General features: G+C 45.1%; 1 protein-coding gene across 2 annotated transcripts in view; it reads left to right on the top strand.

The window, feature by feature from the left end:
- The window catches only part of LOC147706727 (uncharacterized), a 235,996-nt gene that overhangs the window by 80,004 nt on the left and 131,228 nt on the right, over positions 1-24,764 (top strand). For both annotated transcript variants that reach the window (XM_086925870.1, XM_086925869.1), the window contains exon 15: positions 7,330-7,467. In XM_086925870.1, the coding sequence (XP_086781996.1) occupies positions 7,330-7,467 (138 nt within the window). The remainder of the gene's footprint in view (positions 1-7,329; positions 7,468-24,764) is intronic.

Below are 24,764 nucleotides of genomic sequence, written 5' to 3'. Positions count from 1 at the left end.
GCTCGCCTAGGGATAATGCAACAGGTGCATGTGGCACCATGCTCCAATAGAGGCAGTGCAACATGTGTGTGTGGCACCATGCTTGCCTAGGGATAGTGCAACAGGTGCATGTGGCACCATGCTCTGATAGAGGCACTGCAACAGGTGTGTGTGGCAGCATGAGCGGGTAGTGACAGTGCAACAGGTGCATGTGGCACTATGCTCACATAGTGATAATGCAACATGTGTGTGTGGCACCATGCTTGCCTAGGGATAGTGCAACAGGTGCATGTGGCACCATGCCCGCATAGTGATAATGCAACATGTGTGTGTGGCACCATGCTTGCCTAGGGATAGTGCAACAGGTGCATGTGGCACTATGCTCACATTGTGATAATGCAACATGTGTGTGTGACACCATGCTCGCCTAGGGATAATGCAACAGGTGAATGTGGCACCATGCTCCAATAGAGGCAGTGCAACATGTGTGTGTGGCACCATGCTTGCCTAGGGATAGTGCAACAGGTGCATGTGGCACCATGCTCTGATAGAGGCACTGCAACAGGTGTGTGTGGCAGCATGAGCGGGTAGTGACAGTGCAACAGGTGCATGTGGCACTATGCTCACATAGTGATAATGCAACATGTGTGTGTGGCACCATGCTTGCCTAGGGATAGTGCAACAGGTGCATGTGGCACCATGCCCGCATAGTGATAATGCAACATGTGTGTGTGGCACCATGCTTGCCTAGGGATAGTGCAACAGGTGCATGTGGCACTATGCTCACATAGTGATAATGCAACATGTGTGTGTGACACCATGCTCGCCTAGGGGTAATGCAACAGGTGCATGTGGCACCATGCTCCAATAGAGGCAGTGCAACATGTGTGTGTGGCACCATGCTTGCCTAGGGATAGTGCAACAGGTGCATGTGGCACCATGCTCGCATAGGGATAATGCAACAGGTACATGTGGCACCATGCTCGCATAGGGATAGTGCAACATGTGTGTGTGGCACCATGCTTGCCTAGGGATAATGCAACAGGTGCATGTGGCACCATGCTCGCATAGGGATAGTGCAACATGTGTGTGTGGCACCATGCTTGCCTAGGGATAATGCAACAGGTGCATGTGGCACCATGCTCCAATAGAGGCAGTGCAACATGTGTGTGTGGCACCATGCTTGCCTAGGGATAGTGCAACAGGTGCATGTGGCACCATGCTCTGATAGAGGCACTGCAACAGGTGTGTGTGGCACCATGCTTGCCTAGGGATAGTGCAACAGGTGCATGTGGCACCATGCTCGCGTAGGGATAGTGCAACAGGTGCGTGTGGCAGCATGCTCCGATAGAGGCAGTGCAACAGGTGCACGTGGCAGCATGCTCTGATAGAGGCAGTGCAACAGGTGCACGTGGCAGCATGAGCGGGTAGTGACAGTGCAACAGGTGCATGTGGCACTATGCTGACATAGTGATAATGCAACATGTGTGTGTGGCACCATGCTTGCCTAGGGATAGTGCAACAGGTGCATGTGGCACCATGCTCGCGTAGTGAGAGTGCAACAGTTGCATGTGGCACCATGCTCGCATAGGGATAGTGCAACAGGGGCATGTGGCAGCATGCTCTGATAGAGGCAGTGCAACAGGTGCACGTGGCAGCATGCTCCGATAGAGGCAGCGCAACAGGTGTGTGTGGCAGCATGAGCGGGTAGTGACAGTGCAACAGGTGCATGTGGCACTATGCTCACATAGTGATAATGCAACATGTGTGTGTGGCACCATGCTTGCCTAGGGATAGTGCAACAGGTGCATGTGGCACCATGCTCGCGTAGTGAGAGTGCAACAGTTGCATGTGGCACCATGCTCGCATAGGGATAGTGCAACAGGGGCATGTGGCAGCATGCTCTGATAGAGGCAGTGCAACAGGTGCACGTGGCAGCATGCTCCGATAGAGGCAGCGCAACAGGTGTGTGTGGCAGCATGAGCGGGTAGTGACAGTGCAACAGGTGCATGTGGCACCATGCTCGCATAGTGATAGTGCAAAGGTGTGTGTGGCACCATGCTCGCATAGTGATAGTGCAACAGGTGTGCATGACAGCATGCTCGGTAGGGGCACTGGAACAGGCTGGTGTTGCAGAAGGCATTGCAAACACCCACATTTTCAGTTTCCATTGTAAGTGACATCTCCATGTTTGCAGTGTGTCATTGTGTGACATTTATACACCTCATGAATAGCACAAGTGACACTTTATCACGAGAAGTTAAAGAAATCTGGTGCATTGTAGAACTCTTCTATCTTGGTTTATTTTTTTAATTAGAGTACCTACAGTTCTACATCTATACTGCGAGTAGAAGAAAAAGTATCATAGTAAACAGGCTGGGCAGTATTACATTGATTACTTTCCATCTATAATGGGGCAACCCATTTCTGAGGGGCAAGCAATACAATTAGTTGCAGAAATCAACACCAATGACATTGCAGAAAAAGACATTATTGGAAGTGATTACTGAATTAAAATAAGACTAATGCCTCACTACAATAAAAGCATTACTGACAGTGTCACTGAAACAGGAATACTTGAAGGTCATAATAACCACAGGCAGTAAGGTGCACCAATCACAATAGAGAGCAATAGACATCAGTGGCCCTAGAAAATATAAGTGTCCATGGCTCCTAGCAGTACTGCATCAGAAGTCACAGACCATAATATGCATCAATGGCCACAGAGAGCTTTGTGTGTATCAGTGTCCCAATAGCAATATACAGCAACAACCAAGGCAGTAATGTCTACCAATGGCCCCAGACGGTGAAGTGCTTTAGTGGCCACAGGAAGTATGTGAATCAACGGCCCCAGACAATCAATGCATACATGACCGCAAGCAGCAATGAGCTTCAGTGATCACAGGCATCTGTATTGTATGCATCAATGGCCCTGGTCATAACCTTCATCCTGAGCCCCAGGCGGTATAAGCAATGCATCTCCGGAACGAAGCAGTATGGGCATCAATGGAATTGGACAGTAGAATTCAGCAACTGCCCAAAACAGTAATGTGTATCAGTGGCCCCAGACTCTAATAAACAGAAGTGGCTCCAGGCACTAAAAGACACACATTGCTCCAGGTTTAAACAAGCATCAGTGGACCCAGGCTACATGGATCATCATTCACGTCATACAGTAATGGGCTTTAATGGCCCCAGACAGAAGTGTGCCAGTGCCCCTCCCGGCAGCGTGCACGTTTGCAGGAAATAATAGACATCAGTGCCTTGAGTCAATAGTCATTCGTTGCCTCAGACATAATATGTCTCAGCAGGCCCAGACATTATATGCATCAGTGGCCCTAGACATGCATCAGTGGCCCTGGACATGCATCAGTGGCCCTAGACATGCATCAGTGGCCCTAGACAAGCATCAGTGGCCTTAGACATGCATCAGTGGCCCTAGACATTCATCAGTAGCCCTAGACAAGCATTAGTGGTCTTAGACATGCATCAGTGGCCCTAGACATTCATCAGTGGCCCTAGACATGCATCAGTGGCCCTAGACATGCATCAGTGGCCCTGGACATGCATTAGTGGCCCTGGACATGCTTCAGTGACCCTAGACATGCAGTAGTGGCCTTAGACATGCATCAGTGGCCCTGGACATGCATCAGTGGCCCTAGACATGCATCAGTGGCCCTAGACAAGCATCAGTGGCCTTAGACATGCATCAGTGGCCCTAGACATTCACCAGTAGCCCTAGACAAGCATCAGTGGCCTTAGACATGCATCAGTGGCCCTAGACATTCATCAGTGGCCCTAGACATGCATCAGTGGCCCTAGACATGCATCAGTGGCCCTAGACATCCATCAGTGGCCCTGGGCATGCATCAGTGGCCCTAGACATGCATCAGTGGCCCTAGACAAGCATCAGTGGCCTTAGACATGCATCAGTGGCCCTAGACATTCATCAGTAGCCCTAGACAAGCATCAGTGGCCGTAGACATGCATCAGTGGCCCTAGACATTCATCAGTGGCCCTAGACATGCATCAGTGGCCCTAGACATGCATCAGTGGCCCTAGACATGCATCAGTGGCCCTGGACATGCATCAGTGGCCCTAGACATGCTTCAGTGACCCGAGACATCCATCAGTGGCCCTGGGCATGCATCAGTGGCCCTAGACATGCATCAGTGGCCCTAGACAAGCATCAGTGGCCTTAGACATGCATCAGTGGCCCTAGACATTCATCAGTAGCCCTAGACAAGCATCAGTGGCCGTAGACATGCATCAGTGGCCCTAGACATTCATCAGTGGCCCTAGACATGCATCAGTGGCCCTAGACATGCATCAGTGGCCCTAGACATGCATCAGTGGCCCTGGACATGCATCAGTGGCCCTAGACATGCTTCAGTGACTCGAGACATGCAGTAGTGGCCTTTAGACATGCATCAGTGGCCCTGGACATGCATCAGTGGCCCTAGACATGCACCAGTGGCCCTAGACATGCATCAGTGGCCCTAGACATGCACCAGTGGCCCTAGACATGCATCAGTGGCCCTAGACATGCATCAGTGGCCCTATACATGCATCAGTGGCCCTAGACAATATATCCGTACTCTACGTCAGACAGGAATGAGCATCAGTGGCCTCAGACAGAAATAAGTGTCTTCAGCTTTCACACCTTCATTACTTTTCCACAATGGCATCTCCTGGGGTTACAGGACTATGGCCAAATGACCCCTGTAGGCTCCTGAAAGTCAGTGGGTGATCTTTATTGTTCAAAGCACAGAGGACCTCTGCGTGAAGTCTTTAGGGCAGCCACTTCGTGTCACCCCTCACTTACGGCACCTTATAGTTTGAATGTACAGAGTTCACTGCGTTCTTCTTTTGGTAAGATAGTTCTGCAACCAATCAATCAATCATGATTGATAAAGCGCAGCAAAACACCCTTGAGGGTCTCAAGGTGCTGGAGTTAGTAACTGTTTTTTTGTTTTTTTTTAAAACGAGTGTACAGTAAGAAGAAGGCACTCAAAAAACACGGGAAAGCAGTGAAAAATAAATAAAAATAAGGGAAAACAAAAAGAAGGCGCACAAAAAAACTGGGGGTGGGGGGCGGGAAAGCAAGCTGTTTACTTGTAACCTCTTCTGATTTGAGAGCCTCTCATTGGTGCATATTTCAGTATCCGTCACTTCTTGTGCCATAGTTGACATGGGTGACTTTCTAGATTCTCATGGAAGATATAGAGACAGACTCGGCAGCCATAGTCCACTCACCTTTAGTTTTCTTCCCTGTAAGCCTTATTTTCCTTCCTCCAGTCGTGCATTTTGACTTCTTCCCTGTCTGCATCCTCTGATGCCAGGTCATCTAAAGAGCTTGGTATTGATGCATAGAGGAAAGTTAGCAGTGGAGGGGGCGGAGCTAGTATCAGAAAAAAGGGAAGAAACACCTGTCGGGTACTCAGGATGTCTGCCTCAGGGTGATATCTCACCATGACACCCATAAGGACTATGACAACAGAAACTCAGAGTAGTGACGATTACTGGTTCGTGATCAGAACATAACTTCGCCAGTGACTGACAGAGACGGACATGGGTAACAAAAATGGGGTACATAAAGTTCTATTACAAATCAGCCCCCCTCTTCAGTGGATCCCACCTGTACCAACCACATCTCCTCATGTGGGGCGTGCACCATTCCCTTGGGTGGGGCCTACTCTCCTGCCCCACCCTGGCTGTCCACCCTGAGTTAGATGGACCCCATGGTGCCATGTTAGTTTAGAGATTAAAATATAGTAGAGGCAGGTTTCCCTTTTCTTTTATTCAGAGTCCGCGCACGGAGGGCGTCAGGGTGTCATAAGATCTACAAGGTGTAGGAGACACGTCACCCACACTGATAGGGATTATGTGCTAAAAGTCCTTGACCCGGAGAAAAGAAGGGGCAGATTAACCGAGTTTATAAGACTGTTTGTGTGACGTCAAGCTTAGGTTTTATTCTTATTCAAGGACTCCAAGTCCCACAATCCTCTCTGTGACCAAAGCAATAGCCCACTGAGCTAGCCTCATAAAATACTGGTCTGTAATCTGCATGTCACACCCTGTGCTTTGCGGCAGGAACACTTACCCTCTCTGCTACTTTTTGAGTCAAAACTGGGACGAGACCCATTGCAGATCTTCCCCTCAAGTGCATTAAGCACTGGAGTCATCGTGTTCTATCCCCTGAAAAATGCAGCTCTGATCTCAGCTCCGCGTGTCATGCAGAGGGCGACCCTTGACTTGGCGCCCGGTGCTATGGCACCGGTCGCACCGCCCCAAGCCGGCGCTGGTCTCTGGAATAGCAGTGCGTTTGCCCCTAATGTTTGAGGCCTGAGAGTGGATCTCTCCTTCTGCCCCCGTCCACATGTCCACCATCGGCACCCATTGCATTGTGAGCTCTCATCCTATCTGCAGACGTGCTGCACGCCCAATGACATAGCTCAGTGGGTTAACGTACCTGGTGCGGAAATCAATGCCAGGGTATACTTAACGCCACCAACCGACCTTCATAAGAGGAGTAACAACGAGATGGGTATTAATGCAATCTGGCATTCAATCATTATATAAAAACTCACGATTTTATTAGTACTACACTGTATAACGCACCTGGGGCCTGTTGTACAAACATCACAGGGATGGTGGCCTACTGAGGTCAGCAGACCACCATGTCTGTGATTGCTTTTAATAAAGCAGGCTTTAAAAAAATGCAGCCACTTTTCCTTATAAGAAAATGGGATGCATTTCAAAAACAATAAATTAAATATTGAAGTTTCATTTTTTATGAGGAGGTTGTGGTCCGTAGGACCACTGCCTGCTCTTAAAAAATATAATGTTTTACATTCTCAAAAGGGAAGGGGTCCCTTGGCAAAACCCTTTGTAAATGGGTATAAACTGGTGGTAAATTATTACTGTTTTGTGACTGAAATTCGGACACAAAACAGTACTGCATACCATACTGATTCGGTATTTGGAAGGGACGCCCTAAACACGCCTCTTCCAAATTCAGAATAGAGAATGCAAAATGCGATTACGGAATCACATTTAGGGCCATATGCATCAACGCATTTTCCCATAGACACAGAATGGGCAGAACCCCTTTGATACATCTGGCCCTTAGTACATTAAAAAAAGGCACTTGCCTGGTCGCAAATGGCCCGATTGTGCGATTCGGGCCGTATCGCGACCGCAAACATGTTTTGAACATCTGGCCCCTAGTCTCTGCCCCATGTCCGTTCTCCAGCAGTCATCAGAGGTGTTACCTAAGATACTAAAGTTGGAACCAGGCAAATATGACTGGTTAATGCCCTTGGCTCATTGTGTTTCTGGACTCTACAGGAAGGGAAGGCCCTGGTGGCCCTGGCCCACCCCGGGAGCCCTCGCGTGGAAGGAATCCTGAGGGAGCTGGAGAGGCTGTGGAGCGCCCTGAAGAGGAGAAACCAGCATCGAGGCACCGTCCTGCAGGAAGCGAACAAGGTACTGGAGCAGGGCAGGGGGCTGCAGACACTAAACAAAGTGTTTGGGAACTGGGCACGGGTCTGCAGGAGTTAAACAAGGTAGTGGAGCAGGGTACGGGACTGCAGGAACTAAACAAAGTACTTGAGCAGGGCAGGGGGCTGAAGAAACTAAAAGTACTGGAGCAGGGCACAGGTCTGCAGGAACTAAACAAAGTACTTGAGCAGGGCAGGGGGCTGAAGAAACTAAAAGTACTGGAGCAGGGCACGGGTCTGCAGGAACTAAACAAAGTACTTGAGCAGGGCAGGGGGCTGAAGAAACTAAAAGTACTGGAGCAGGGCACAGGTCTGCAGGAACTAAACAAAGTACTTGAGCAGGGCAGAGGGCTGAAGAAACTAAAAGTACTGGAGCAGGGCACAGGTCTGCAGGAACTAAACAAAGTACTTGAGCAGGGCAGGGGGCTGAAGAAACTAAAAGTACTGGAGCAGGGCACAGGTCTGCAGTAACTAAACAAAGTACTTGAGCAGGGCAGGGGGCTGAAGAAACTAAAAGTACTGGGCAGGGCACAGGTCTGCAGGAGTTAAACAAGGTACTGGAGCAGGGTACGGGACTGCAGGAACTAAACAAGGTACTGGAGCAGGGCACATGTCTGCAGGAACTAAACAAGGTACTGGAGCAGCGCACATGTCTGCAGGAACTAAACAAGGTACTGGAGCAGGGCACATGTCTGCAGGAACTAAACAAGGCACAGGAGCAGGGCACATGTCTGCAGAAAGTAAACAAGGTACTGGAGCAGCGCACAGGTCTGCAGGAACTAAACAAGGTACTGGAGCAGGGCACATGTCTGCAGAAAGTAAACAAGGTACTGGAGCAGCGCACATGTCTGCAGGAACTAAACAAGGTACTGGAGCAGCGCACATGTCTGCAGGAACTAAACAAGGTACTGGAGCAGGGCACATGTCTGCAGGAACTAAACAGGGTACTGGAGCAGGGCACATGTCTGCAGAAAGTAAACAACTCACGGATTTGTTTGTTTAGCTGCCGGCTCTGGGATGCGGCTAGACCCGTGGAAGAGCTACTCGCGTTTCCTGCAAGCATCGTGGCAGCAGCATTCCTACCCCTCCCCCGTCTCCACACCTGGTCAGAGTAATCAGAGAGGTCAGAGGGATTACCAGGCAGTACCGGAGCATACAGAACGCCAGCAGCAGATACAGCCACGGCTACAGCGTTCACAGTTACAGGGGAAAAAACGCCATCCTGGTGGACAAACAAAGATAATGGCGCCAAAAAACCCTAATACAGCGGTTCAAAGACAGCAGAAGCCAAAGACAAGAGCGGCTACAGCAGCAACACAGGAGACTAATGATGAGATGGCACCATCAGCGTTATCAGCAACTGGCGCAGTGAGTACAACTAGCACAGTTTCTGTTGGAGCCTCATATGAGAGAGTCTCTCAAAATATGACTGTAATAGATGCCTCTTGCAGCGAAATTACACCAGTAGTACAAACACTAATGGATGCGCAAAATATGAACAAGGTGGATTCTGGGAGTTGTAGGCAAGGTGCAATTCCCAAAAAAATACCAGGAATGTTTGTGAAAAAAATCGGTAGCTCAACTAACGTTCCGAAAGGCCCTGATGCTTCGAATGTACTTCCTGGAAAAGTACCTGCTATCGGGTCAGACAGTAATAATACAAATATTTTGGTGAATGAAGAATTGAGTCAACTTGAGGAGCTTCCAGAACAAATGGGCTCAGGACCACCTAATTTAGGGGAGGATTTGGAATCTATAGACTCTGCTGGAAATTTTTATTCCATGACAGACTTGTCTCAAGCCTTAGACTCAGAAAGTACTGAGGAACAGGAGCTGGAGTCGGAAAGAAGAGGCCAATCTTTGCAAGATTTTGAAAAATCTTTTTCTGATCCGGAACATAATGATCTATCTGATTCAGCAGAGTCAGATCCAGAAGAGTCTCCTAACAGACTAAGACAGGATGACAACGCACCTAATCCAGACAGCATAAATAAAGAAGGACCTGAAACACCTGAAATAACATTGGAGATTTTGTATCAAGTTATGCTACATCACAGGGAGGAGACAAGAACAGAGAACCTCCGTACTCAAGGGGCAGTAAAAAAGCTGCAAAATAATCTGAGAAAAGTAATGAAGATATCCAATGACACAGTGGCAAGGGTTGCTGAGACAGAGACCAGGATATCGCAAATAGAGGATTCTATGGTCCAGCAAAATTAAAAAATAAAGGCTATGGAGGGGCTAAAAGAAGATATCAATTGGAAGATGGTTGATTTGGAAAATAGATCACGTCGGAACAACCTTCGAGTCCTTGGAGTACCCGAAGGAAATGAAGGATCTAATCCCAGACAATATATGATTGATCTATTCACAGAAGCCTTTCCAGAACTAAAACAATGGAGATGGGAGACAGAAATTCAAAGGGCGCACAGATTTCCTTTTCAAAAGAGTAGACAAGATATGGCCGCAAAACCTCGTGCTATCCTGATCTCATTGAATAATTTTCTAGCTAGGGAAGCCCTTTATGACTTGGCCAGACCAAATAGGAAGCGTAAGGGTAAAGATATTGAATTCTTTGTGCGTCCTGACTTTTGCCATGTCACGGTTCAGCTTCGGTGGCAATTTCGCCAGCTTATACCTCAATTTCAGGCTAAAGGAGCACAGGCTTTTCTGTTGAATCCTGCAAAATTAAAAATAATCCATAAAGAACGTACTTATTTTCTAACATCAGAGGAGGCTGCCAAAGAGTTATTAACTTCACTATGATCAGGAGGATAGTAACATAAAAGCTAAAGGGGGAAAAAAAGAAAAATAATAAAAAAAAAGAAAGAGGAGGGAAATAATAACTATGATATGGTGACATGATGACATAGTGATAAGCTGGCTATATGCCCCTATAAGTATCAGGGCATGTATATATATATATTTTTTTGGCACTTTGTCTGTTTAGAACCTCGATACAGTGAGTAGTAGTAGTTAGTTAGTAGTAGCTAGTTTAAATGCACAATGGAGGTATATTATATGTTGTATAAGATCTTAAGATTTAAGAAAGTGGGGCTAAAGGATTCTTACTTGGTGTGATATTGGAGTAATAGTAACAATATGATGTGGAACCTTAGGGAGAGAGCCTCTTAGCGCCTATCACATCATCAACGAGAGGGACAAACCAGTCCCTTTGCCCTGATAGGTTGGGGGAGGGAGAAGGGGTGGGAGGGCTCAGGTGGAGCTTGGGGTGGGTCAGCTGGGGGGGTGAAATGGGGGAAAAAAAGGTTTGCAAACAAAAACAGAAATTATCTAATGGTGTAGCTGTAGGAAATGTTATTATTTTTTTCACTAAATTTTCTTGTTGTCTAAGCTTTGCGAAAGGTATGAGACATATAATAAGATATGAGATGAACTTCGAAATTTATGCTCTCAATAACATTGTATATATGATGAATGTGGTAGTAGGAATAGAAAAAATATATCATAATGCAAAAATTGAGAATCTGTTCTTGGAATATATGTGGGATCAATAATAGAAAAAAGAGGGGAGTGGCTGCTCAAATGATACAGACTATGAAATTGGATATCCTATGTTTACAAGAATCACATGTTACATGGAATGATAGAAAAATGTATGATGAGCTGGGGATGAAATTATTAGTATGCACATCACAAGGCACAACAACCAAAGGAGTAGCAATTCTAATTAGAAAAGGGTTGGGGATCTTAATCAGGAACAAGGCCGATCAATATGGTAGATGGGCAATAGTAGAGTTAGAAATTGATAATAAAATATGGACCATTTGCTCAGTATATGCCCCAAATTCCGATGACCCAGAGATTCTAAACTTCTTAAATCTAGAATTAGCTAATTGGTCTCCATTACTAATACTCGGTGGGGACCTCAATCTCCATATAGATATAAAGAAGAATATACGGAACATCTCACATTATCAAGGGATTAAAAAAAAATCTTTTAAATCTCTAAATACTCTATTAATGGATCACGGGCTGTTTGATGTTGCTTTCGAAAAGAATCTCATGATGTATGGATTCACATATTTTTCTTTTCCCCATAAAAAATCCGTACGCCTGGATTATTTCTTTATTAAGAAAATATTACTGTGTGATACTCAATTTGAGATCTTTCCGCGAATAATCTCGGATCATAACCCGATTCTAATTGAAATTAAGGATAATTTGATGACTCCCAAGGTTAGGACATGGACTTTTGATAGAAAATTGTTAGTGGATACTGAATATGTACATATTATGACTAAATGGGTAAAAGAATTCTTTGATATAAACAGAGGAACGTCCTCAATACAAAATGTTTGGGATGCATTTAAGGCGGGGGTCAGAGGGGAATCACTATCATATGTTATTAAAAAACAAAACACTCAAAGTCGTGTTCCCATGTGACTTGGGAACATCCCTGTCTTCTGTGCACACCATACGGTGCTTAAATAAGCTTCCACAACATTTAGATGTTTGAGATATTTTTAATCATCATTGTTCGTCATTATTTGCATGACTGAAGTTTCTTTTGTAGGTTAAATGTTTTCAATATAGCTCCAATGCATTTCGGGTTTATTCACCCTTCATCTGGGAGCTTCTAAAAATAAATGAGACATAGCGCTGTTTTAGAAAATATTTGACATGGAGTGGCAGTCGTAGCATGCGTGGTGGATCGTGATGTGAAGGGATTAGCCGAGTTACACTACTCGAGATTCACGGTGTGCACATAACGAGGTGAAGGGTCCAGGTAAAGGGGTTCATGCGGAAGAGAATAAGTGGAAAAAAGTGGAAAAACTGCTAGATTAGCGTGCTCTTTTTTTCGGAGTGACATGCGGGGTTTAACCAAGCTGTGCCGGGGCTAAAAACCTGAAAGACTCACGTTTGACCGTTAACTATGCAGGCTTCTGGAAATAAAGTATGGGTTTTGTTTTAGTAATTTGTTTACTACCACGGGTCAAATGTGTGCAAAAGGCACCTCTCAGGTTGTGGCGTAGTACTTACTGGATATCGGCGTGCTCGGTTTCGAAGCGGGTGATCAGTTTCGGCGTCCCTGCTCCTCGCGGACCGGGAAGTGAGTGAGAGTTAGTTTGGGAAAGTGTAAAAATAAGCGTAGGACTACCGGTGGCGGCCATCTTGGGTAGGTGAAAATCGAACGGAGGTGTGTTGAACAAACTGGTTAAGTGTGATATTAGATAAACATATGGTAATGACATAAATACATTACAGCAAATGTTTGATTAAAGTAAAATAAGTATAAACGCAAAAATAATCATGTGTAGAGAGAATACAGTGCATTGGTGACCAATCGTACTGCAGGACAGTCAGTAAATGGCATCAGACACCATAGGGTGTTCTATAAGTAACATGAGTACTCCAAGCGATCATTTAATCCAGTGGGTTTCATAGATTGTAGTCTATAAATCCATGCCATCTCTCTTTTGAGGAGTTCCTTGTGGTTGTCTTTTCCCTCTCGTTTTTCGATCACTTCAAGTATCAGGAACTTGAGTTGTGACACGTTGTGTCTGGACTCTGTGAAATGTACTGCTACATTCATCTTGTGCTGTTGTTCCTTATGTTGGACTTGTGCTCGTTGATCCGAGTCTTTATTTTCCTCTCAGTTTTTCCAACATATATGCTGCCACATGGGCATTTGATAAGATAAACGACGTTCTGTGTATCACACGTGGCGTTGACTCTTAGTTTGATTTCGTTGCCTCTCATTGGGTGGTTTATGGACGGGCCTCTGATTATGCAGTTGCAATTTCCGCAATTCATGCAGGGTTGAGTTCCTTTGTATCGGTGTTTGACAGTTGTATCATTGCTGAGAATTTCTTTTATGTTTGCGCTGCGAGTGTAGGCAAAGATGGGAGGATTCTTGAAAGAGTCACCAAAGTCTTGTTCTGCTGTGAGAATGGGCCAATGTTTTAAGATGGTTTTTTTGTATGCTGTACTGTGTGTAGAGAACCTTGACACCACGACCATCCTGTCTTCCTGCTTTTTGGTGGTTCGGATTAGTAAGTTTTTTCTTGGGGTGTTGTGGGCTTTTTGTATGGCTTCTTGAATGATTGTATTCGGGTATCCTCTGTCGAGGAATCTTTTTCCCATCTCGTTCAGTCGCAATTCAACTGTTTGGGGGTTGGAAATGATCCTTTTGACTCGTAACATTTGAGATGTCGGTAAATGTCGCTTCAGGGATCCTTGGTGAAAACTAGTGTATAATAGTGTATTATTTCTGTCTGTGGGTTTGCGGAATAGGTCCGTGTCGAAGCCAGTTTCTGTTGCTGTAATTCTTACATCCAAGAAAGTGATTGTTCTTTGGTTGGTTTCCCACGTGAATTGTATTCTATCATTTATAGAATTGAGGGTTGTTAGTGCTTGTATTAGGGATTCCTCTGAACTTTTCCAGATGATAAAAACGTCATCTATATATCTGGCGTACATTTCAAGATGGTTATTCCAGTTGGGGTCGTTGTAGATATTTGTCTCTTCAAAGAGTTTCATATACACGTTGGCATAGGTCGGTGCGGCACAATTGCCCATCGAAGTCCCGGACCGTTGCAGGAACCAGGTGTCCTCTTGTCGGAAGTAACTGTGGTATAGTGTGTAAACTATTAGTTCCATCAAGAATGTTTGCATCTCTTTTTCTATGTTACTCTCCAGAATGGCTTTCTCCATCGCTTCTATCCCTCCTTCGTGGGGGATGGACGTGTATAGTGATCGTAATTTTTCGATCGTTTATTTCTTTGGCGTGTTTTTCTATCTGTATTTTAGTGTCCTCCAGGATCTGTGTTAACTCCTCAGTAGTGATCATTTTGGTTAGTTCTCACAGAACACCAACATCAAGTGCGTGAAAGCTGACAAGGGAGGCGCACTTGTGATAATGAACTCCAGCATGTACAAATCAAAGATGGACGAACATATTAATGATGAACAACTCTACCTGAAACTCCCAAATAATCCCACCAACCAATTCAAAGAAGAGCTGGCTCACATCATTAACAAAGCACATGAGAGAACAATCATTGACGATCGGACAAAAAAATACCTTATCAAAACATTTCCCAGGAGCCCAACCATCACAATGATTCCTAAAATTCATAAAAATTTGAGGGATCCTCCCTGCAGACCCATCGTCTCAACCAAGGGCTCTCTCCATGAGCCAATAGGGAAATTCATTGACCGATATCTCCAACCGATAGTGGTAAACATGAACAGCTACATCCAAGATACTACAGACTTTTTAAAGAAACTGGCACTTGTCAAGGTGAACCCTAACCAACAGTTCACTATGTGTACTGCGGATGTACGATCACTATACACGTCCATCCCCCACGAAGGAGGGATAGAAGCGATGGAGAAAGCCATTCTGGAGAGTAACATAGAAAAAGAGATGCAAACATTCTTGATGGAACTAATAGTTTACACACTATACCACAGTTACTTCCGACAAGAGGACACCTGGTTCCTGCAACGGTCCGGGACTTCGATGGGCAATTGTGCCGCACCGACCTATGCCAACGTGTATATGAAACTCTTTGAAGAGACAAATATCTACAACGACCCCAACTGGAATAACCATCTTGAAATGTACGCCAGATATATAGATGACGTTTTTATCATCTGGAAAAGTTCAGAGGAATCCCTAATACAAGCACTAACAACCCTCAATTCTATAAATGATAGAATACAATTCACGTGGGAAACCAACCAAAGAACAATCACTTTCTTGGATGTAAGAATTACAGCAACAGAAACTGGCTTCGACACGGACCTATTCCGCAAACCCACAGACAGAAATAATACACTATTATACACTAGTTTTCACCAAGGATCCCTGAAGCGACATTTACCGACATCTCAAATGTTACGAGTCAAAAGGATCATTTCCAACCCCCAAACAGTTGAATTGCGACTGAACGAGATGGGAAAAAGATTCCTCGACAGAGGATACCCGAATACAATCATTCAAGAAGCCATACAAAAAGCCCACAACACCCCAAGAAAAAACTTACTAATCCGAACCACCAAAAAGCAGGAAGACAGGATGGTCGTGGTGTCAAGGTTCTCTACACACAGTACAGCATACAAAAAAACCATCTTAAAACATTGGCCCATTCTCACAGCAGAACAAGACTTTGGTGACTCTTTCAAGAATCCTCCCATCTTTGCCTACACTCGCAGCGCAAACATAAAAGAAATTCTCAGCAATGATACAACTGTCAAACACCGATACAAAGGAACTCAACCCTGCATGAATTGCGGAAATTGCAACTGCATAATCAGAGGCCCGTCCATAAACCACCCAATGAGAGGCAACGAAATCAAACTAAGAGTCAACGCCACGTGTGATACACAGAACGTCGTTTATCTTATCAAATGCCCATGTGGCAGCATATATGTTGGAAAAACTGAGAGGAAAATAAAGACTCGGATCAACGAGCACAAGTCCAACATAAGGAACAACAGCACAAGATCGAATGTAGCAGTACATTTCACAGAGTCCAGACACAACGTGTCACAACTCAAGTTCCTGATACTTGAAGTGATCGAAAAACGAGAGGGAAAAGACAACCACAAGGAACTCCTCAAAAGAGAGATGGCATGGATTTATAGACTACAATCTATGAAACCCACTGGATTAAATGATCGCTTGGAGTACTCATGTTACTTATAGAACACCCTATGGTGTCTGATGCCATTTACTGACTGTCCTGCAGTACGATTGGTCACCAATGCACTGTATTCTCTCTACACATGATTATTTTTGCGTTTATACTTATTTTACTTTAATCAAACATTTGCTGTAATGTATTTATGTCATTACCATATGTTTATCTAATATCACACTTAACCAGTTTGTTCAACACACCTCCGTTCGATTTTCACCTACCCAAGATGGCCGCCACCGGTAGTCCTACGCTTATTTTTACACTTTCCCAAACTAACTCTCACTCACTTCCCGGTCCGCGAGGAGCAGGGACGCCGAAACTGATCACCCGCTTCGAAACCGAGCACGCCGATATCCAGTAAGTACTACGCCACAACCTGAGAGGTGCCTTTTGCACACATTTGACCCGTGGTAGTAAACAAATTACTAAAACAAAACCCATACTTTATTTCCAGAAGCCTGCATAGTTAACGGTCAAACGTGAGTCTTTCAGGTTTTTAGCCCCGGCACAGCTTGGTTAAACCCCGCATGTCACTCCGAAAAAAAGAGCACGCTAATCTAGCAGTTTTTCCACTTTTTTCCACTTATTCTCTTCCGCATGAACCCCTTTACCTGGACCCTTCACCTCGTTATGTGCACACCGTGAATCTCGAGTAGTGTAACTCGGCTAATCCCTTCACATCACGATCCACCACGCATGCTACGACTGCCACTCCATGTCAAATATTTTCTAAAACAGCGCTATGTCTCATTTATTTTTAGAAGCTCCCAGATGAAGGGTGAATAAACCCGAAATGCATTGGAGCTATATTGAAAACATTTAACCTACAAAAGAAACTTCAGTCATGCAAATAATGACGAACAATGATGATTAAAAATATCTCAAACATCTAAATGTTGTGGAAGCTTATTTAAGCACCGTATGGTGTGCACAGAAGACAGGGATGTTCCCAAGTCACATGGGAACACGACTTTGAGTGTATCTTCCGAACGCACGTAGGACGGACGTGCCACCTGCTTGTAGCACCCAATCTTTAATAAATTCACGTAATCAATTTGAATTCTCTTAAAAAACAGCTGTGCGCTCCCAATCAACAGAAAAGTCATTAAAAAACAAAAGACAGTACGAGCAAGTATAGATCAAGGCTTTAAAAATGTATTATTATGGGGAAAAAAACTATCAACTGCAATTATTCAAAATCTCCCAACTGAAGATATCGAAACAAATCTAGCAATCCATAAAGCCGCTTTATATGAATCTTTTGCTTTAAAACTGGCAGGGATAATAGCAACCCATAAATCTCAAATGTATGAAATGGCTGAGAATGCAGGGAAAATTTTGGCTAAAAGAACTAGACAAAAAGAAGTCTACAATACAATTGATTCAATTAAAGATGAAGCGGGACATATACATAATAATCCTGAAGAAATTCTAGAAACTTTCCGACAATTTTATCAAAAACTATATACATATAATGTTGATTCCTACTCTTCGCAAGATTGTATGAACTTTGCTAGAGCTAATACTCTACCACTTCTATCTAATGATCAAATGTCAGCTCTAGAGGCTGAAATCTCTTGGGAAGAAATTGAATTATCATTAAATTCTTTAGCGTTAGGAAAAGCCACTGGACCCGATGGCATTCCATTGGAATTTTATAAGGTTTTTAGAAATGGCATAAGACAAGATATACTTGTCACTTTTCTAGAAGCACAGAGAGGTTCCCCACCGGACTCCTGGGCCCATTCGCTGATAATGACATTTCTTAAAAAAGATAAAGATCCATTAAACCCGGCGTCATATAGACCAATATCTTTAATTAATACAGACAGTAAGATATATTCAAAAATATTAGCAACACGATTATCAAAGATAATTGCAACAATTGTATCCCGTTGGCAACACGGGTTTATTCCAAATAGGGATACAGCAGATCATGTACGGAGGGTAGTGGCTATTATGGACTGGGCTGAGGGGACGGAGACATCAATAGGGATTACCCTATTGGATGCAGAAAAAGCATTCGATAGGGTGACGTGGCCCTATCTTTGGGATTTGTTAATAATAAAGGGCTTTGGTCCGGGAATCATAACTGCTTTCAAAACCTTATATAAAAATCCAATGTCATCAGTTAGAATCGGGGCTATGAAATCAGAGTTGTTTCCTATCCAGCGTGGAACGCGTCAAGGCTGCCCATCCTCCCCACTCCTCTTTGCTATTTACATTGACATCTTTCTTAATCAACTAAATCAGGATGAATATATCGCTCCAGTGACAGTGGGGGGTATAAATTATAGAGCCCTAGCATATGCAGATGATCTAGTTGTGCTTACCACGGATATAGAGAGGACGTTTTCTAGAATTGAAGATCTGGCAAATAATTTTGGCTCCTTTTCAGGCTACAAATTAAATCTATCTAAGACGCAAATAATTTATGTTGGTCAAGATTCTCCTCCCATTGCTAATATAGTCCGGGAAGCAATATACTTGGGGATTAAATTAACTACACCTATAATAAAAATTCTAGACTTAAATTTTGCCCCGGTTTTGAGTAAAGCGAACTCAACATTGGAAAGAATAGACCATTTGCATCTTTCCCTATACGGCAGAAATAATGTATTAAAAATGCTAATTTTGCCAAAATTTATATACTTATTTAGAACAATCCCCTTGGAATTCCCGCTGGAGTATTTTAAACAACTTGAAAGAATGTCAGGAAGATTCTTATGGGGGTACAAGGGTATCAGAAGGGCATATAAAAAAATGATACTGCCAAGGGATAGAGGGGGATGGTCTGTTCCGCATTTGTTATTTTATTATCTTGCTACGATATTTCCGTGTATTGCACCATTAATTGTGGGCAAAAAAACTCCCATCTCAAATGCACACTCTCCCTCGATTTATGAATTAGTTTTAGGCCAGGATTCTAACAATCAATTTTTAAGAATAATAGAACCGAGCTATTACAAAAAAACAAAATTTAAGATCATATTAGCAGCTTTCAAAGCATGGAAAATCGTTAAAAAATTGGCGGGGATCCCAAAAGTTATAAGATATACCCCCCTAAATTCTTCACACTCCTTTCCCCCCATTTTTAGAGACGCAGTGATGAAAAGGTGGAATAACAGAGGTATATATTTTCTGAGTGATCTATGTCCGACTAATGCAAATACTATAATCTCCTTTTCCGAATTACAACAGAAATTTAAAATTCCTTCACAAGATTACTTTAAATATTTACAATTATCTAGCTTTCTAACCCCGTTAATGCGTAATAAGTATCAAGACTTAAAATTGATCTTGTTGATAGAAAGTCTATATGTCAAAAGAAAAATAGGATATTATTATAAACTCTTCTTGACTTTTCTATCTGATGATCTCTCTGGAATTCAACACAAATGGGAAGAAAAGTTGAATGTAAATAATCTGATGCTGGAGGAATCAATTATAATGGCTAATAATATTCTGATTACAGGACGATCAAGAACTCAGCATTATATGGCAATGTTTAACCTTTATCACACACCGGAAAAAATTATGAAATGGGGGGGCACGGCTGGTATAGTGTGCAGTCGTTGTATGCATATTGGAGCAGACTCAATACATATGTTCTTCTCATGCATTAAATTACATGGGCTTATACAGCAATTACAATGTTTTATTGAAAGAATTACAGGAAAATCGATAACTCTTACACCAGAACTGATTTTATTTGGACTTTCATCAGATACATTAATTTTGGAACAACAACATTTGATTTTTATTATGTTAGCTGAATATCGAGCATGTATAACTCAGGAGTGGATTAACTCAATTCCACCATCGTTTTCTATGTGGAGAGCCCGTCTCTTAGCAAAACTTAATTTTGAATCAGCTATATACGCTACTAAGGGAAGGAAGAAGAGGCAACTAGGGACGAAAATTTGGGCTCCGGTACAACAATGGATTCAAGAGGAAACGACCTAAAAAAAAAAAAAAAAAAAAAAAAAAGGGGGGCAAAGTAGTACATGTATATATATATAGTCATTTGTGTAAACTTCTAAAAAATGACAATGTCGTTGTGTTACGCGGATGTATGTAACATATAATTGTCTTAATTTCTGTGTGTTTGCAACCTGAAATAAAAAAAAAAAAAAAAAAAAAAGGAACTAAACAAGGTATTGGAGCAGGGCACATGTCTGCAGAAAGTAAACAAGGTACTGGAGCAGCGCACAGGTCTGCAGGAGCTAAACAAGGTACTGGAGCAGGGCACATGTCTGCAGGAACTAAACAAGGTACTGGAGCAGCGCACATGTCTGCAGGAACTAAACAAGGTACTGGAGCAGGGCACATGTCTGCAGGAACTAAACAAGGTACTGTGCAGCGCACATGTCTGCAGGAACTAAACAAGGTACTGGAGCAGGGCACATGTCTGCAGGAACTAAACAAGGTACTGGAGCAGGGCACATGTCTGCAGGAACTAAACAAGGTACTGGAGCAGGGCACATGTCTGCAGGAACTAAACAAGGTACTGGAGCAGGGCACAGGTCTGCAGGAACTAAACAAGGTACTGGAGCAGGGCACATGTCTGCAGGAACTAAACAAGGTATTGGAGCAGGGCACATGTCTGCAGAAAGTAAACAAGGTACTGGAGCAGCGCACAGGTCTGCAGGAGCTAAACAAGGTACTGGAGCAGGGCACATGTCTGCAGGAACTAAACAAGGTACTGGAGCAGCGCACATGTCTGCAGGAACTAAACAAGGTACTGGAGCAGGGCACATGTCTGCAGGAACTAAACAAGGTACTGGAGCAGCGCACATGTCTGCAGGAACTAAACAAGGTACTGGAGCAGGGCACATGTCTGCAGGAACTAAACAAGGTACTGGAGCAGGGCACATGTCTGCAGGAACTAAACAAGGTACTGGAGCAGGGCACATGTCTGCAGAAAGTAAACAAGGTACTGGAGCAGCGCACAGGTCTGCAGGAACTAAACAAGGTACTGGAACTGGGCACGGGTCTGCAGGAGCTAAACAAGGTCCGGCAACAGTGCACGGGTCTGCAGATCATATGCTTACTATTAAATCGGAGTTTTTGACTTCTAAATGTAAAGTGTAAGATTACCTTTGTGAATCATGCCCAGTGTTTCGGAGGGCGCAGATGGAGATGTGTGGATGTTTAGGGACGTTTAGTACTTGAACAGCAGGTACTGCTGGAGAGCACATGCCATGCAGTGCTTAATTTGTTGAAAAAAAGCTCAAAGACCCAAAGCTCGTGCTCATTAATGTCACCGGGCCCGTATTACAAGTCGGGCACGCTTTCCCTGTTTGCGCCACGGCACACCTTTAAGCAAACGCGCCGTCGCAAACGGGTTCTGCGTTTAAAAAAATGTTGATGTCCTGACCCTGCATTGTTTTTTCAGAGAAGAGCTGGGAACATGAGGGGGAGAATTGTTCTGGGGGTCTGCTGGAAACCTCAAAAGGAATATTTTGCACAGTGATGGAATTTTAGGGAATGTTTTTAGATTTAAATAACTGTATGAATTGAATGTTCTAGACCTGTATTTAGTTTCTGGGTGCCGCCATTTTTACCTCTGAGCATCAGTTTCTTTCCCAGCCGCCATTTTGGTCAGCCTGCCAGCACCTATGTGCAGGCAAGAACTCACCCATTTAGGGCGTACTGCGGCACGGTCAGGGTATTTACGCCGTCTCATGATAGCTCTGGAACTATATGTGCACCAGCACTATCGGTATTACAGAAGGTGACACACAAGCGCCTGAGGCCTCTTCTGGAATACTATTGATCCCCGGGGGTGCACATAGCAGACGCACATGCCCGTTGCACCCCCTGGAACATTGTAAACGATGGCCGCTGGTGTTCATTTTACAGCGGTCCCCTCTTTTCCACCACACTCCACTTCCGTTCTCTTTGTCTGACTTGCTGGGTTCTTTTCATCCTTGCTTTCTCCCCTTTTTTTCAACACCTGGTACTTCCTGTCTCTTTGATCAGATTTATTTTATTGGCATCAAGACAAAACAATGCAATGGTAGGACAGCTGCAGCTCGTATTTCTCCTCATGCCCCCCTCGATGGATCCAACTTGAGACATCCTGTCCCCAGGGGCAGATGCAATGAGTCCATGTACTCCCCCCCCTCTGCCCGCCCTATCCCCTACTAGCCCTCCTCTTGAACTACCCTCCTCCCCCCTCCCCTCCCCTTCCGATGTGTTCCGTTATGTTAACTCTAGTGATTCACCTGGGTCTCTTCCGTGCCTTCTTTTCTCTGTCGCCTTGTGGTTTGTGAAACTCATCCACCAATCTGAGGACTTTAAGGTACTCTGGGCATGTAAGTTCATGGAATTCATGGGATAGCAGCACTACCAAAGGAAACCATATCTCCCTAAAGGTGTCGGAGGTTTGTGTAAGAGAGGCTTGAATTCGCTCCATCCCCATTATATACTATAGTTTATGGAGCCATCCCGTGTGTGTGGGTTTTCGTGTGTTGCCCCAGAGTGAGACGATGTGTTGCGTTGCTGCCCCCATTGCCAGCCCCATCTGTTTGACTTGAGTGGGAAGGTCGGTTTGTTAGGCAGGCCCAGTATTGCATATGCGGGGAATCGGGGGATTTCCGTTTTGAAATATAGGTCTATATCTCGGAGTACCACCTCCCAGTATTCTTGCACTTCCGGACATTCCCAGAGCAGGTGGATCATGGTCCCCGTGTGTCCGCAACCCCTCCAGCACTTAGGATCCCTGCTGGGGTTACTCTGGTGCAACCTCTCTGGGGTCAGATGCCATTAGCTGGCCACCTTAACCGCGGATTCCCTACTGGCCACGTTACGAGCCGTGTGGTGTGCTCGATAAATATCTTGCCATTCTTTATCGGAGAGCGCACGGCCCAGTTCTCTCTCCCATCGCCTCTGCCCTGCTGACCTAGTCTGTGGCGCGGGTGGGGTCAGTAATTCATACAATTCTGTAATTGCCCGTTTGTCCTCGGACTTGGTTAGGAGCCACTTCTCGAAGGGCGTGAGGAAACGGCTCACATGTGGGAGTGTGTCTTTGTGAGTAAGCCAGTGTCGCAACTAAAAAGTATTGGAAATTATGTGGGTGATCTATCTCATATCCATCTCTAATCGCGTCCAGAGTCATAAAGCCCTGCATGTCAAATAAGTCTCCGGCCGCGCGACACCTCGTCCGCCGCCACTGAGGGAAGGAGCCTGGGACCAATCCCGGTGGGAACGCAGGGTTGTCAAGTAGGGGTGTCATCGGCGACGGAAAGGATGTGAGATCTCTGGCTACTGCCACCGCATCTCACACCTGTAGGAGTGTTCTGGTGACGGGGGACTTTCTGATGTATGCCGGCCTGTCCCGGCGTGCCAGAAATGGGATTCTCCAAAGTGGCATTCCCGCCATCGCCCTGTTTTGAAACAGCCACCGTTTCTCCGAGACCGGCCTGGACCACTCTAAAAGATAGCGCAGCTGGGCTGCTTGAAAGTATCGGTGCAAGTCCGGGACCCCCAGCCCTCCTTCAGCTTGCACCCGCGTAAGAAGATCGCGCCGCAACCTCGGGCGTTTACCGGCCCAGACGTATTGCTGAATGACGTCCTGAAGTTTTTAATCATACCTATCGGGGGAGTGACCGGAATAGTCTGGAACAGATAGAGCACCTTCAGTAGTAAGGACATTTTAACGGCTGCTACTCGGCCCAACCATGAAAGCAGTTGTTGTCGCCATCGGAGAGTTTCCCGTCTGACGCGTGTGAGGAGCTTGGTGTAGTTCAGTTCTAGCGTCTGGGCCGTCGTGGGCATCAAGTCGATCCCCAGGTATGGAAGCACCATTCACTCTGATAGCCCTCCCATCTGGAGCGAGCCTCTGTTGGCCTGGCGAGCGTTACTCCCTAGAGGGAGGATCACGGACTTTCCGACATTCATTTTGAAGCCCGATACCTTCCCGAACCGCTCCATTTCCTCAAAAATGCCAGAATCGAGACCCTTGGATTGTCCACGGCGACTAAGATGTCGTCCGCGTATAAGCTGATGGTTTGTTCTTCGCCCCCGAAGGTGATGCCCTTGATGGCCTGATTGTCCCGTACCCGTTGGGCGAACGGTTCAATGTAAAGGGCGAATAGTAACGGCGAGAGTGGGCAGCCCTGCCTCGTGCCCCGTCGAATATTAAGCGGTTTGGAGCTTGTCCCGTTTACCTTGATCTTTGCCTGGGGCGACACGTAGCAGCTCACCACCCAGGCCCTGAATCTCTCCCCTAGACCAAATCTCGACAGTGTCCTGTCTAGGTGGATCCAATCCACTCTATCAAACGCTTTATCAGCATCGACTGATAGAAGGGCTGCGTCATTATAGTGGGCTTTATCAATCACGTGCATCAGGCGCTTGGTATTGTCTGCGCATTGACGGGAGGGTATGAAACCTGCCTAATCGGGTTCAATTATGCCTGGGAGACATGACCCCAGTCTCGGTGCCAGGATCCCTGTAAAAAGCTTCAGGTCGATGTTAAGTAGCGAGATTGGCCTATATGCAGCTCATTGAGAGGCGTCTTTTCCTGGTTTCGGAAGGACTATAATGTCTGCCTTGAGCATCTCTTGTGGGATCGAACCCCGTCTCTGGAAGGAGTTGAAAAGTT

The sequence above is a fragment of the Lissotriton vulgaris genome, chromosome 6 (genome assembly GCF_964263255.1).
Source record: "Lissotriton vulgaris chromosome 6, aLisVul1.2, whole genome shotgun sequence".
Classification (NCBI taxonomy): Eukaryota; Metazoa; Chordata; class Amphibia; order Caudata; family Salamandridae; genus Lissotriton; species Lissotriton vulgaris.
Note: the sequence above shows the minus strand (reverse complement) of the source record. Positions and strands in the feature narration are given on the sequence as shown.